Source organism: Buceros rhinoceros, unplaced genomic scaffold, assembly GCF_000710305.1.
Source record: "Buceros rhinoceros silvestris isolate BGI_N320 unplaced genomic scaffold, ASM71030v1 scaffold25228, whole genome shotgun sequence".
NCBI lineage: Eukaryota > Metazoa > Chordata > Aves > Bucerotiformes > Bucerotidae > Buceros > Buceros rhinoceros.
In genome coordinates, this window is record NW_010428973.1 from 25,171 (window position 1) to 41,535 (window position 16,365).

Below are 16,365 nucleotides of genomic sequence, written 5' to 3' on the forward strand. Positions count from 1 at the left end.
CCAAACTGCTTCAGACCTAACAAGGCAACTCAGCCTAAACCAGTTCTGAAAAACACGGTAATATTTAGACACTTTTCACAATGAAATATCTGTTGTTGTTGTTCCCTTGAGAGGCCATTTAATTTCTAAGTTGTTTTTTTTTAAATTTTCATTAAACAAAAAGTTTAAAAAAATTCCCTGGAAATGAACTGCTAACGTTATGTAACTGCTTCAGACCTAACAAGGCAACTCAGCCTAAACCAGTTCTGAAAAACACGGTAATATTTAGACACTTTTCACAATGAAATATCTGTTGTTGTTGTTCCCTTGAGAGGCCATTTAATTTCTAAGTTGTTTTTTTTTAAATTTTCATTAAACAAAAAGTTTAAAAAAATTCCCTGGAAATGAACTGCTAACGTTATGTTCAAACCAATGTGTTTTTTCCTCCAATTTTTCGGTTCACCAAAGATCACAACAAAAAAGTCACTTGGATTAGGAGAAAACATTTTTTTTCTTTTTTTTTTAATTTGACAGAACTTCCAGCGAACCGAAAAGTCAAGTGACTTGCACAGCTCTAAACAGCCCCCAGAGGAGAGATGGCTCCCTCTTCCCTCTTTGCTTCCATAACAGCTGTTGCTTGAGCAGCCACACACAAATGCAGGTTTTTCCCTCGCTGGCTCTCCCTGGGTGTTATCTGTGCCTGTCCTCTCCAAGGTAAGCTCCAGAGAGCTGTCCTGCCGTTATCTGCTGCTCACACCCCCCTCATTTGTACTTGACTTGTGCCTGAAATTAAGCAACTGAAAGTGTTTCCTTTGCGTCATTCAAGTACTTTGAGATCCACAAAGACTTGCCGTGTAAATGCAACCAGCTGCTCCCTTTCCTCCTATGGCACAGCAGCAAGCTGTCGCTGACCGTAAACACAGACACGGATTATTAATGATATAGAACATATTGCCATGGGGACCTTCCCCTGAGGCAGCCCAGTCTGGTCTCTCCGGGGTCTCCCCAGTCCCACCGGCAGCAGCACCCCACGAGGCACAGCTCCCTGTGGCTGACATCCTCTTATCTGGAGAGCTGAGTAAGATGCATGTGTTACAGCTACCAAAAAAGTCCCCACCAGCACGTCTCAGCATCATCCCGCTCACCTTCTAAAGGCTCCCCTCATCTCCCAACCCAAGTTTTCAAGCCCAAATCTCACCCACTAGTTTAAAAAATATTTGAGGGATTGAACTCGCATCTGCTCACAGCCTGAAGCTCTTGCAAGATCCTCATCGTCAGGGCAAAAAAAAGCTCTTATTTACCACTGTGCTCCTGGAAACCACAATTTCTCCTCCATCTCTCGCTCCCCTCATCTCCCCCTTCACTACTATATGTTTTCCCTGCTGCCTAATGAGCCCTCCAGAGACCTGCAGGTATAAAACTCGTTACAGCTCCCTCTGCGTACCCGCATCAATAAACGGAGGAGCGCGGCAGAGGACGGGAGGGAAGCTGTCACTTTATTTCACCATGAATTACGAAACCACTTTAAAGTTTAGCACTCGGGAAAGGGCCAGTGAGAAACTGCCCCTCATACAGAGACAGGGGTTCTCTTTACGTTTCGTGCCAGAAACTTGGCAAGGCCTTGGCTTAGGCAGGAATGAAATCTTGGTGTCTGGAGTGAATGGGAAGCTGGGAAGGACACTGAGAGCTTGTCGTATTCTCTGGACTGAGCTTTTCGACCCCTTTCCGGAATTTATTCTATTGCTCTGTGTAAAATAGAGAAGCATAAAGCGCCAGAGATTTTTGGAGCAGCTCGCTATCAACAGCCAAGGATTTCAAAAATCCCAAACCCTGGGTACATACGCAGGCATGCAGAGAAGCAAATAGGCTGTCACAGCTGCTCAGGACATGCTGGGGCTGTGTTGGCTGCTTGTTCTCCTAAATGGAGTTCAAGTGAGTAAAACAGGCTCCTGCAAAGCCAGGGCGAAGTCTGTAAAACCGGCAGCGTTTGCTCAAGCACCACCAGCAACCTGCACCCTGGTGACACGCCGTGTGCCAGCGTCTTCTGACACGCTTTTGAGCACGTCCAGATAAACTCGACACCTGCAGAAACACCGCGTAGGCACAAGCGCCCGGTCACACACGTTCCTGGGCAGGAGGGCACATCTCTGTGGCCATCGACACGTGAGGGTTTTCAGAAAGAGGTGGAAGAGTGTGTCTCCCACTGGTACCCAAGTGTCTCCCATTGGTACCCAGGTGTCTCTCACTGGTACCCAAGTGTCTCCCACTGGTATGTAAATGCAGGCATGAAAGCAAGCAGCAATTTGCTGCAAGTGATACCTGTTTTTGGGGGTGAGCGTGTGGGCAAAGTGCTGGACATGGGTGTGCCCATCTCTGTCAGGGCAGACCGCTGCCGGCACACCGGAGGACATTCAGGATGGCAGGCGGTGAGCGGTTAATTCTGCCTGTGCGGTTGCAGCAGGCAGGAGGAAGAAATGGTGACCTCTGGAAGGGGCTGTGCTGAGCAGGCATCTCTTGCATGCGGGCAAAGGGGCGGGGGGAGGACTCAGCCAGCTCTGCTGGTTCGGGAAATGAAATACCCTTTCTATCAGCTGTTTTGTCATCCAGAAGTGGTGCAGAAAAAATCCAGCCCTGCCACCCAAAGAATGTAAAATCCTGAACAGGAGGAAGAAAACAAAACCTGGCCAGTGCTCTTTCTCTCACTGTCTGTCACATCTTCCTGGGTAATGTATCACGTTTCCAGGGCAGACCCACTGTAGGTGCTAGATCTGAGCACACTGATCTGGGGCCTCCACCTTGAACTGACTTTCACTGGGAAATCCCAGAGAAGAAGCAGCTTGGAGAGAAAGCCACCACAATAGCAGCACAACAGGAAAGACACAACAAAAACCAGGAATTCTCTTCTGAAGGGCAGAACTCCCCATGTATTCCCCTCATCGAATGAAGCACAGGTAACGCTGCTCACTCACTGCACGAGGGATATGGTTAGTGCAATCGCCAGGCACTGACCTTCACTCTTTGAGGGTTCATCCAGTGCTGGATATCTTGCACGGTCTCGTTCACACGCAGGAGGATGGGCTCGTGACTGTGATCCAGACATGAGGTGGTACACTCCGTGCCTGCGCAAAACACAGAGAGGAAAAAGCTAAAAGATAAAGCAAGCAGCTCCTGACCCTTTCAGCATCCTTCCAGCTGAAGGACAGGATTAGGGCTCGTTTTTCCTAAACTGCAATTAGCAGTCAAGCATAACTATCACATATCTTGTAGCCACACACGAAATGCTGAGTACAGCCCTGCATCTCAGCAGGAGACCATGGGGGTGGCAGATACTCCAGGGCCTTTTGGTATGAGCTGCACATCTAGGTGTTTTCTGGCTATTAACTCCAAGAAGGGGGTCAGGTTTTCTGCTTTCGGATCCACAAGAAACCACGAAGGTTTTTCCATTTCGACGGCTCTTTCAAGCCATGGGGCTGATTAAGCAGAGGCTGTCAAATTCATCTCACCTATGACACGACAAAAACCTACCGTCTGATCTGTCAAATTTACAGACCTTCAATAATAATCTTGCGGAGGGTGACCAAGCCTAATGGTACTGCAGGCAAGCTATCACCTAAGTCCCACAGCCGAGAAGTACATGGAAAGGTAATGATGGCTTTGTTCACACATAAACCTGCTTTTTCTCTGATTAACTGTCATGCCCAATGGGAATCCTGTCCTTTCTTTATTAAAACATGCTGCGATACTCTGCAGCAATATCCCAGAGCCCTGCGGTGATACAACTGTAAGCCCTCGTGTGCCGGACCATTACCATTTCCCCCCTGGAAAATCACTCTCGAATGGCACAGCTGCTGCAAACATGTCATTAGGGTTCTGCACTCCAGCCAGCGCTGGGGGAGGGATTAATCCCCGCACTGGTTTGAGAGCTGAACCTCTGGCTCAACACACACCTCAGCCTGGAAGGGCAGATTAGGTGCCTGAGGAATTACTGAAGGTGTGGGGGACTCACAGTGACCATGACTGGATGCTATTATTTTCCCCACTTGCTTCTGCATCCTCACATCCTCCGACATGGAGGAGTCAGTGTGAGCAGAGCAAACCTGGGCTGTTGAGCCGGCAAGACTGGGAGCACCTGGCGTTTGATTTGCTCTCCCAATGCATGTGGCAGTGGCTCCATGGACCCTCTGGATGAGGCTCATTGTCACCAGCCGCGGTGCGAGTGGCAGGAGAGCGCCTCCTCAGAAGGACATTGATCAGGCTTCCAAAAACACAAAGAAGAGAAGACAACTCCAAGAACCTGATCCCAAAAGGTGGTGCTGGGTGAGCCTCACAAAGTGTGTGGTATGTCTCCATCTGCTGAGGATAAGAGCCAACGGCTGCTGTGCCCTCACCGAGCTCTTCCTCCTTCTCCAGCGAAAGTCATGATCCTCCATAGAGGATCCAGCCCATGAGTCCCTCGTCTCCATGAGGGCTGCGTGATCCCAACCCAGGATCAGGCTCACTGGACCTTGCATCTGGGACCAGCACCTACTGCCAGCTGCCCTGGCAGAGCTGGCAGAGGACCGAGGGCTGGCAGTCACCTGCTGCGCCAGCAGCTGCAGACCCTCCTGCTTCCAGCACTGAGACGCTCCCCTCCAAACCAGGAATTGGTATTTCTCTCCTCGCAGAAACCTGGCCGGCCCCAGGAGGTAACCTCATCTCAAGGGTAAAACGCCTCGCCACATTAAGAGTCGCCGCAGCCTGCCCGCCGCTCGCTCTCCCGCGCTCCGCCACGCTATTTACGGCAAGGAGCGGGTCGGAATTGTTTTGATATATGATCTGTAATTGGCATCATTACAGAGCGGTGATCTCATCCAGGTCGTGTTCTCCTCCCCGGGGAGGGAACACAAGGAGGCTCGCGGTCCCTCGCCTGGCTGCGATATAATGAGGGAGCCGCGCAGCGAGGAAATTTCTCCAAGTTCAAAGGGACAGGCGGAGGGAGGAAGGGGCTGGCAGGGGCTAGAGCGGGGCTGCGCGATATAAGGAGGGAGCCGCGCAGCGAGGAAATTTCTCCAAGTTCAAAGGGACAGGCGGAGGGAGGAAGGGGCTGGCAGGGGCTAGAGCGGGGCTGCAGGAAGGGGCCTCGTGGGTCTGTGTGGGCTGCAGCCAGTGCAGCTCCCGTAGCAGCCCTTACAGCAGGGAAACCTCAAAACTGGGGGCTGAAAATACAGTGCAGTGTGTAGCCTGTCCCTCCTCTGCCTGGGTGACACGAACCAAAGCTGAGAACATGCAGTCATCACCCCTGGCAGAGTGACCGGGCACCAGAAGGAAGAGGGAAAACGTGTCCTTACAACAGCTCCTAAACAAATGTCGTAACAAAGGGGATGCTCAGCTGGTCTCGTAGTCTTTCTCGAGAGACCTGAATTACCCTGGTGCTGCACTTCCCGGCCAACTTCCTGCCTTCCAGCCTCTGGGGGCTGTGTGTGTGTGCGTGTGGTGGAAGGACGGGACATTACCGAAGTGTGAGAGCAACGGCAGGTACAACTTCTCCCTGTGTTCTGAGGACTGGATGTGTCTCTGGCACAGACTGGTGTGCTGTCTGCCCAGTAAAACCAGCTGGCCAAGAAGGGACACGATGAAACTGGAAGCACTGGAAGGAGCAGGCAATCCGAGCACGTTACATGATGCCTGGCCTCTCAAAGCCTCATGTTTCCTAAAAAAAATTCCCTGAAAAGCCTCCTGTAGCAGCCTCTCACACAGGCAAAAAGTCCACAGCAGAAGGTGACTTCAAGGACTGTGGGCTCCTTCCTTCTTCCCCCTCCTTCCCATCCTCTTCGTTGTCTCCTGCCCCACTGCTCCCCGCTCCCGCGTGAGCTGCATCCCACCGCGGCAGGGCCCCGGGGCGATGCTCACAAACCTATGCCGTAGCCGCCGGCGCACTGCAGCTTCAGGTGGCTGTTGAGCTGCGTGGGCAGCGTGCACTGGCCCTGCATCTCCCTGCAGAGATGAAAGGAGCCGCTCCAGGTGCCATCCTTCCGGCAGTGAATCACGTTGCTTCCACGGCCCTGGGAATGAGAGGAGATAATGAAGATGGTCACAAAACAACAGCAAGGACAGGCTGAGAAGGGAGAGGTGGGCAGAGCTGAGCTGGGAGCAAAGTTCTGTGGAGCTGGAAGAGCCCACGTGCTTGGGACTGCCAGCCCTGGGGGGCGAGAAGGAGTTTTCTTCCAAGGAATATAAAAAAAGGAAAGCTGCATTAGTTGCAAACACACACACGCCTCTTCTGTGCAAAGCAAGGGCTTTACAAGGCCCTTGCGCGGTCCCCACCTTACGACAGACCCACCCCAGTTGTGATAAGGGTGCATTCACCCCATGTGCCTTCTTTCCTGTTGTGGAGAAGTCTCTGCTGAATGCAGACAATCTCTTCCCTCTTCCATCTTCTAACTAGTTGCATCATCTTTCTCTCAAAAAAGAAAGAATCCCCAGTGGCCGTCTGAAGGGGGCAGGAAAGCGGGACAGGATACTTAGCAGGGCAGAACGTGCTTTTTAGAGCTTGGCTGCCTTGAGTGACAGCAAGCGAAGGGGCTGAGACAGACACGCACAGAGGCAGGTGGAAAGGAGAAAAAAACCCTCTGGTGTGGGAATGGGCAAGGAAAAGAATATGACATTTCTCTCAGAGAAGAGATTCCCTGTATGATAGAGGAGAATGAACACCAAAGTCTGAGGGGAAATATCATGCCCTTTAGAAACAACAAAGGAGCGCAGAGGCAATCTTTTGTCAGATCTCTCCTCGTGGCACTGGGGATTTCTGTACAAGCTGTTCGGCAGGATCTGCGAGCCTGACTGCCATGGGGTAATGCGGGACACTCAACAGGAGGGTGTCTGCTGTGGCGGGGCTCCAAACCTCCTGCCAGGGCCTTGCTGGGTGGGAGAGCACGCAGGATCTCTGCTTCTCCTCACCCATTTTACACGCCAGCCACATCGCCTGCCATACATGCACCCTGCTCTTGGAGACTGCTCTGGGTGTCTCTGGCGACCCTGCAGTGTGCTGTCCCTGCTGGGATCCCAGCAGGGCTGCTGAACTTTCCTGAGGAGCTCCACCCCCGCTGCCGCGCAGGGAGCCGCACCAGCCCCTGCTACTGGCATGGAAGATGGCGCAGCCTTCCGTGTCAGTCTTGTCCTTGATAACCTAATGTTTTTTTAGCTCAGCTTTGTTGATGAACACAATGTTTAGAGAGATGCAAAGTGCTCTTATCAGCAGACTACTGCGTGGGACCCGCTTCCCCTTCTCTAGACATCTGGCCATTGCCAGAAGTAATAAGAAAATCATATGAAAGGCTAATGGACCAGATGGACTCGGGGTGTGATCCAGCTTGGTGACTCTCACCTAAGGGCCAGCTTGGCAGAGACTGATTCATTTAGATCTGACTGTTCATATGATTTGTGCGCAACATTCAGAAACGGAAGCCCCTTGCTCTGGATGCCAGGGGAGGTACCAGCTTAAATGACCATTACGGTCCTGGTGATTAAGAGATGCCATATGTACAGCCGAGTAATGCTCTTTCAGCGTGGTGACAAATTCAGGAAGAGATTGCTAAGTGATAATTGAGCACAATTTGCTGTTTTAGCAAGTGTGAGCAGCTCAACTGCAATTTGCATGCCAGGGTTCAAGCACAATTATTAAAGGTGAGCCATGAGACCTGATTTATGTTCCTGGAGCTGGCCATGCTCGAGGGTACTATTGTACATACTCAGAGATCCCAGGATATCCATCGCTATAGTAACATACTGTCCATCATCCCCTGACCTGCAAAATCTCTTGTGAAAATCCCTGCTGCGTTTCTTGCTTGGATGCAACGTGCATTATCACCTTATATAGCTGAGAGAGACTTAGTGGGGTTTAATCCTTAAATAATTAACACCTCTCAAGTGGTTCTGGCTTGTGCCAGGAGTCCTCCCTCTCTTTCTGTTGACTATTTTCTGGGATATCTGGAAACCCTTTTCTCTGCAAATCCTTTTCTCAAGATGTTATCTGCTCCTTTGCTCAAGGTGCTTTCACAGCTGAACAGTCACTACACTCCTCCTTACAGTGACTAGAGACATAACTGTATCTCTCCCTCTTCCAGAGCTCACCTCAATATCACTGCAACCCTGACCCCACTGCTTGCTCCTCCTCACATCCAGCTCCTTTAAACGCAAACGCAAACCCATTATACCAGTTGTCATGATGCTGGTAGCCTCAGTTTCCCTGCACTGGCAGTAGTAGTACATGTTTTCAGCCCCACTGACCAGTCTGAGCAAGCAGCAGATGCATAAAGCCACAGCTGCCGTATCCCAGAGCCGTATCCCAAACTTCTTGTTCCACAAGTTTCATAATCTCATGTAAGTCTTACACAAGAGAACTTTTCCTGGTGCTCTGATACAAAACCAGGAGTCTGCCTGCTGTCCCCGTGAAGAGGGGAGGGAGTGGGGCAGCAACTGGCTTCTAGCATTCGGAGCAGGTACTGGAGGTGTCTTTCAGATCACTGGCCCTAGGGTAGGGTTGGTCCCTTTTTAATAAGTCCTCAGAATCTGGAGTGACATTAAAAGGCCTTTGACAGAGCACTCCCTGCTCTCTGCAGGGTGTGTAGCAGCAGCAGCTCCTACACCCCCACTTTCTCTTCCCAAGCATAGTAAGCAGCAGCAGCATTTCTGGGAGAAGTTACTTATCTCACAATCTATAATTACCTCTGGTGAGGAAAGCTACACATTTCCAACAAGATACTAAAGGCCAGACCTTCTCCTATCAGTGAACACAGCTCCTGGAAGTCAAAGGGCACACGCTGATTTATGCCAGATGAGGATCTGACCCCTGCTGCCAAATGACACCTTCGCAGCCAGAAAAACATGAAAGTTTAGAGGCAGTTCACTTGAATAGCTGCAATCCCTGTGCAGATAAATTAGCATACAGCACATATAACAATAATGAGAAAAAGAACTGGAGAGAAAACCAAGGTAAAATGGAATGAGCAGACAGGACACGTGCAGGTAACTCATATCCCACTTCCTTCCATTCTTTCCTCCTTATTTTCTAGCTAGATCACAGAGCCACTGAGACAGATTTTTCAGCCTCTTGTTGCCCAGGAACAGTAAGTCACTCACTGCTAGTCCTCTATGGGTAATAGTTAATCTATTAGTAGTATCTAATAACTAATCTATAACTAGTATCACAAAAATAGTATTTCCAGGTTCTTTGTGGCAGCTCTCTCCCTCTACTTGAATTATACATTTCCCTTCCCCATTTCTGTCTCTGGTCTCAGAAGAGCTCAAGGGCTCTGGGCACCTCCAAGTTCAGGGTCCTTAGGGAACATATGATAAAACTTCGCTTGTATGGGCTGAGAAAGTCTGGATAAGAGAGACTCACCGACTGATTGTCATCATCCTCACACTTGATCCGGCACTCGCTGTTGAACTGGAAGCCGTTGGTGCACTGGTAGAGCCCATGAAATTTGGAAGGCGGAGGGTTGCAGGTAACGGGCACGCAGGCGCCCGGCAGCCAGGTGCCGTCTTGTGTGCACTGGATCTTAAAGGCTCGCCTTTACGTGTAGGAAAAAACAAGATCTTTTGGTGAGAGGCTGAGTCAGCTAAGAGTCTCTAAAGCCTCTGAGCTCTGCTAGCAGGTTGCAGGGGATGGGCGTGCTTGAGCATTTAACACTTGGGGAACAAGTCCTGAATCTGCGTCATGAGGCCTCTGAGCAAAAATAATGATTATTTGCAAAGCCAACATTGAGCTGACCAGCCTAAACTTCTCTTCTGGCCTTGGACACAGCTCCCCAAAACTCTGCTTCCCAGGCTTGTGGGCGGTTTGAAGTGGGTTTGTGCAGAGTCAGAAGTGTACGATAGCACCGACCCTCTGCAGAGTTTCAAAGGGGACTCCCCAGGCTGCACATCAAAGGGGTATCTCTAAGGTGAGGTCTGGTTTCTGAGCACTGGTTAGGATTTTCAAAGAAGCCTAAGTGAGCTAAAGGTGCCTAAATTCCCTTGAAACTGCACAACTCTCTGCATGAAGGAACTGCTCAGTGACAGTCCCTACAGCACATGCAGCCTGTTAAAAACAGCCCATCCCTTTCCTAAACCCCTCATAACTCATGAAATCACTTTCTGAAATCTGACTGCACGGCGTTACTCTTCCACATACTTCCTTGCTTTTCTGGAGGATCCAGGGACGTGGTAACCTGGTTTGCATTTGTACTTGCAAAACGAGCCCACTTTGTGCTTATCTTCTCGGCAGCGAGTGGTTTGGAGCTCTGCATTAGGGACGATGGAGGGTGCTCGACACATCAGCTCACACAGTGCCTCTGGAAAGGACCACAGCCCATCCTCCATGCAGGTCAAGTTGTTGTTGTTTCCTAAGAAGAACAGTGAGCAAAGTTAACAACGTTCAGGAGGACAATTTTTTTTTAAATGTCACTGCATGTGTAACGTACCATAATCTACCTCGGTTGGTTTGACACATTCAACTGCGTATGGCCCGTGCATTTTCTCTTTCGAGATGACGGCATTAAATCGTTAAGGACTCCATTTCAGATGACACTGCTTATTTCAGGAGATGCTATAGCACAGGGGAAACCACACTGGCTTTGTAATCTTTTGTATTTCTCTTCCTTATTTTGTTCTTCTCTGCAAGGAAGCTTGCTTCCTACATCAACCCCCTCCTCTCCAGAGTCATGGCATTAACAGAGGGTTCGGTGCCATTATATTCTTCATTCTGCTTCTCTGTCCTATCTCTTCCCAGAATCTGTCCTTTTTATTGCAATTTTGAGCCTTTTGGAGCAGCATCTGTTAGTATTAGAGTCACTACTCCGACACAATGAGGAGCCATTCTCAGCTGGGGACTCTCAGTCCTTAGGGACTACTGTGATAAATATGATTCATAATACTCATTAGAGACTCATTTTCCTTAGGAAGCTTTCTTGGCCAGCACCTCAAAGGTATGCCTCTGCTATGACCTACTTGACTTCAGAAGGTTAAGCTAAAAGTAGCCCAGTCTCAGTGTATTTTACATTCTTTGTTATTTTATACTGTATGTTGAAAAGGAATAAGCTTTTCCTAAGAAACAAAGCGCAGCTGTGAGCCACTAACCCTTCAAAAATCCCCAATACTCTATTGAAATCCCCGAGCATTGCTGCAGGAACTCTTCTCAACCCACAAGGCATATTTTCAACAGTAAACCAACTCCGGAGTTATCCAAAATAATGCTGACAAACAGCTAACCCCAGAGCTATGCCATCTCTCTGAGCGGGGAAGGAAGAGAGCCGGGGCATGAGGCTGGAATTCAAAGAAGAAGAAAACAAAAGGCTCTGGAGGGCTCAGGAAGGTATGTGGAGGAGCCCTCCTGCCCTACCCGCAAAGATAAGAGAAGCCGCATTAAATCAGCCCTGGCTTTGTCTCTCCCCTCCCCGACTGCAGATGATTGCAGAGGTATTTTGTGCAGAAGGAAGCTCTTTTCTGGAGCACCAGCATGCTCCTCTGCTCTGACTCACGCAGCAGCTCTGCAGACCAGCCCTGGTGATATCATACTTGCCACTGCAAAGTGATAAGCTGTGACATTACCAACAGTGGCTGTCATGACGTCAGTGATTGAATTAGGCATGAGTCACCCGAACGCCATTCTCCAGAAGCTTAGTGGCAACATCTATTAGTCATCACCGATGGCTGTACACCAAATGGTGCCTTTACCTCAGCTCACAGAGCTTCTGGACAAAAGTGAAGTGATGCTACACACACCACAGCTGCACCGCCCGACCTGTGGGCTGGTGATCACCCCTCCAGCTACACCCGCCAGAGTCACTGGCTGGAGCTCTTGTTGGTCATGGTGAGTATCATCATTTTCACTAGCCCCTCAAAACAGATTCCAGGAATGTTCAATGAAAAAACACCTCTTGTTGAAGATGACCCTCTGAGTGTAAGAACAGAAACAAGGACTGATTTGATAAAAATCTCCCCTTTGAGCAAACTTAACTTCCACTGTGAGTTGGCTGCTTGTGGCTACCATCCTGAGTCGGAGTTAAAAGAATTAAGTGATTTGGTTATATATGAAGAAATCAACATATCCTTTCACTGAAATGAAGACTACTTCCCATGCCTCTTCTGGGCTTTGCAAGGAATCCTAGCAGAAAAGGCGATACCACAGGTACAAAAAAAGCTTAATACAGCATTTGTACCTGAGTTAAGATCACCCACTGCAAGTGACAGGTTTATTTAGCTCTAATATTCCTTCAGATTAACAACATTATCTTTCCTTGTTTCCTGAGGACTCGACCAAGAAGGGTAATGTGCCGGTGAGCCAAAGAGTGGATGGTGCTGAGAAGATGAGGGGGATGCCAGCAGAAAAGCAGCAGGGAAGAAGACGCGGGAGAAAAGGAAAGAAGGCAGCAGAGTGTGTTATTTTTAAAGAAAAAAATAATTGCAGAGAGGCCTGAACAAGAAGAGGAGAGAAAGGTCAGAGACAGAGCAAGGTGAGTATGGAAAAGAAGAGAGGTGATGGGTGGATTAGCAAAAATACTGATGGGTGACAGTGCCACTGCGACATGGGACTTTTCAGTTTTCCCCCGCCTTTCCGAACACATGGAAGAGGCAGAGAAGGGAGACAGACAGAGAAAACAGAGACAGCATGGGAAAGAAGATGAGAGAGTTCAATTTGATTTATCCCCACGACTTGTCCATGTTTTGGTTGTATGGAAGCAATATCCACTGTCATTACTGCCCGGCCAGCCGTGATCAAGGAAAGGTCAAAGGAAGGTAATAGAGAAATGCAAAAGAACTTAACTTCTAATATAAATAAACCTTCCCATAGAGTCTCATAATTCTTCATACTTAAAATATCATGAATATGATATACTAAAACAGCAGCAGTAACATATATTACTAGGAGTGGTCTGTGTTAGCGGTGCAGCTCTCCCCAGGTCAGACACTCTCTGATACCTTTCAGAAGAGCAGGAGGTCGGCAAGTGAAGGAACATTTCTTGCCAAAGGTGGTCCCCTCGCTGCAGTTGAAGGTGGCTGGGTAGACATGGTACTGGTCCGGGACACCACAGTCCACGGGCTCGCAGGTCACCTGCTTGTTCCACTTTCCATCCATGCAAGTCATAGTGATGCTGGACTCCATCTGGAAAAAGACACATGCCTACAGCCACCACAGCCAGCAGGGTTTGATCAAAAACATTTCAAGACTAATAACAGCCATTATTTTGGCTCACAAGTTAAGCAAAACTGGGCCTGATCACTACCATCATCATCTGGACAGCAGCTACTAAAACCACCACGGTCCCACAAGAAACAGCATGAGAGCACCAGGATGTGTTTCTGTCACCTCTGGGGTGAGACGTCAAAGTGCTTCAATACGAAGAGTGGAGCACTACGAATAACCTGAACTCTCGTCTGCATGGCTTCCTGAGACAAACTGGGAAGCTGCTGCTCTGCCCTGGGATCAGAAAGGAGCGTGCCAGTCTGAGCTGTTTGGAGCTGACAGCTCTCCCTGCTCCCTGTCACCTCTGCAGTGACACAGTCACTCCAAGGGGATCCCAATGTACTTCTGAGTAGTCAAATCCTCTCTTGGGCTTGAAGTAAAAGTCAACCTGACACGAACCCATTTGGGACTCTTACCCGAGGTTCTCCCCGGAGCACCAGCCACCCTTGGACTGGCGTACCAAGGGAGGTGGCCAGGGCCATGTCAACATTGTGTTCAGATACTGACAGCAGCTCTTGCAGCTTTACTGTGCAAGTAGAGCCCTGAGGCTCCCGAAGAACTGAGGGCCCTGCTGCCCTGACTCTGGGGACATGCACACCTGAGAGACAGACTTCCGAGGACTTTGCAACAGACAGCCCCAAGACCGTCCTGCCCATACGTTCACCTGGCACTTGAGAGGTCAAATACTGTCAGTACCTGTGCTGTGACTTCCGTAATGTTGCTCTCCTGTCATAGCTACACAGAAGCGACACCTCTGTGGGTTTGGGGAATAATCCAAACAATGCTGCAAACTGAAATCCCAAAGTGCTAGATGAAAAAGGGGAGGGAGGTAAAGGCATCACCTGCCCAAAGCTAAGATGAAGAACTTACCGGGTGACCAAAGGACAAACAGATGTTGGCAAAGAGAATAAACAACATACCCACTTCCTAAATAAAATGAGAAAATTCTTACAAACTAGAAGTAAAGAATCTGGAAGTAGGACTCTTCTCTCCACACCAGAATAAAGAGAGGGACAGAAGAAAAAGAAATGTGAGAAACTCAAACACGAGAAGAGGAAGATACTGGCGAGGAATCTGACCAAGGCATTCGGCAGCGCTCCTCTGCCTCCAGGGGAGGTTTTATTCAGGGCTGGGATGCTCACAGGAGATTTGCACCGCCGGCCATTGATCTGGGTTTATAAAAGCAAGGGGAATTTTTCTAGCACACATCAAAGGGACCTGGATTCCCTTTTTGCAAAAACACCCTAATGGTTTCAACAGAAGTTCAGACCTGTCTCCCTTTGATATATGGTTGCATTCAGAATGGAAAAAGCACTCCCAGAGCTGAGAAACTGGACACTTCCCAAGTGGGCACAATCCCCTTTTCTAGACCCTGGAGTTTATCTAAACAGGGAGCACTGCTGACAGGAAAAAATGGCTTTTCTGCAAATTTAGAGTAGCCCATTCTGGGATTCTTGGAATGCTCAGGTGAAGTTCTCATGCCCAATCACTTTGCTCCCCAGTCACTATTAATTCTGCCTTTGTTGCTTATCAGATTATCTGCACCATTAAAAAGTACATCCACTCTGTAGACAGCTGATGACTCGAAGATGCCTCTGCTGCCAGGAAGTCGTGGTATGACGGCCACAGGAGAAGGGATGATACAGCACATTTCCACGTCTTCATAACGCATACACACAGCAGCATCCCCACCACATTTGCACTCCAGGCTGGGCTGCTTCAGCACTCAGTAAAGCCTCCATTTCCCCTAACAGATGCTATCATCAAATAACACTCCAGCGCTGTGGCTGCTGGGCATCTCGACAGCAGGAGGTCAAAACATAAAACCAAACTATTGATGGCAGGGGCTAGCCGAATGTAATGGAAAAGAGATGGGTCTTGCACTGTATCTTGCTGGATGCTGCATCCATGCTGAGCGCAGGGAAGCTCTATCAGTGACGGGAGATTCAATTCCAAGACTTCTGTTATTAGTGTTGGTGTGATCTAGTTTAGGAATAAATGATTGTTCCCACCAGCTGATAGTGGCTGCGGAGACACAAGGGAGTTTCTCTAACGACGGCGTTGCACATCAGATGTACCTCTCTACAGAACACCAAATAAAGAGTGCAAATTCAGAACCCAGAATGCAACACACAGATTTAAACAGAAGCAGTATCTGACAGTCACACCGTACCAAAAAACAGGCAAGGACGCTTTTAGCCCAGGCTAATACCTGTGAGAGTGTTTCAGCTGCAGCCGTGGTCTCTGTTAGCAGAAAGATGCTACAGTCTGCTGGAAAAGCAATGTGACTGGGCTCTATGTTTTCATCCCCAGGTTTTCCCACATGGTATTTCCCCAACAAAGACACTAACCAAATGTGGTGTGTCACCTTCTCCCAGACCCATATGGCTCTTCCTCTTCCTGGCACGCTGGCAAGGCCGTTCCCAGGCAGAGTACCTGTGCCCGTGCGGGTAAGACCCTGGCTTCTCAGCTTCTTCCAGTAATTTGTTCCACACTTTGTATGATGGAAGCTGAGGTTTTCCAGGTCAGACATAATAATGGCACATTTTAGAACATGTCTGTCATGTCATCACTTCAAGCAATAGGAGCATGTGCACTTCTGCAGCAGCAGAACATAACAGAGAACATTCCCAGCAACGGAGACAAAGACCAGTGGTTTTGACTGAAAGCACAGAGGACAATCCTACCATGGAAATTACTGCAGATGCATTATTGCAGTCACCACCTTTCAGGACCTCCCTCTTGCAATGTCCCACCTGAAGGTGGGATCGTTACAGTGCCCAGAGGCAGGGCCCCAGGCTGCTGAGCAGGAGCCCATCTCTCCCCGTCACCACCCTGCGCCTCGGAGTTATTTCCAATCGACTCAGCCTGAGCAGTGCTGCCTTCGGATCCTGCATCAGCTCTTAGTGGCAGCATCTGCATCTGCCTCTGCAGATCTCCCACCCGAAGCCTGAGCAGGCACGTGCCCGTTTCGCCTGTCTGATCTGACAAGGTCACCCAGCTCACAGCAGTCCATCCGAAGCACTTGGCTTTCTCATCTGGTTTATTAGCTGTCACTTTGGGCACTTTGTGCTGCTTTGACTGGCATCTCAGCAACTGCTTCCCTTCACGTCCTGCCTTCCAAAAGAGGCTTACGCAAGGAGGGAGGGTGGGCTGAGGCTTCAAGGGGATTTATATTTCTA

At 49.3% G+C, this 16,365-nt stretch overlaps 1 protein-coding gene across 1 annotated transcript in view; it reads right to left on the minus strand.

The window, feature by feature from the left end:
* The window catches only part of LOC104499041 (pappalysin-1-like), a gene marked incomplete at its 3' end in the record, with an annotated part of 33,436 nt that extends 19,771 nt beyond the window's left edge, over positions 1-13,665 (minus strand). Inside the window, exons 1-6 of the mRNA XM_010142491.1 lie at positions 13,600-13,665; positions 12,919-13,102; positions 10,133-10,343; positions 9,359-9,530; positions 5,873-6,020; positions 2,989-3,098 (exon numbers count right to left, since the gene is read on the minus strand). Coding sequence (XP_010140793.1) covers positions 2,989-3,098; positions 5,873-6,020; positions 9,359-9,530; positions 10,133-10,343; positions 12,919-13,102; positions 13,600-13,665 — 891 coding nt within the window. The remainder of the gene's footprint in view (positions 1-2,988; positions 3,099-5,872; positions 6,021-9,358; positions 9,531-10,132; positions 10,344-12,918; positions 13,103-13,599) is intronic.
* Positions 13,666-16,365: the final 2,700 nt, after the last annotated feature.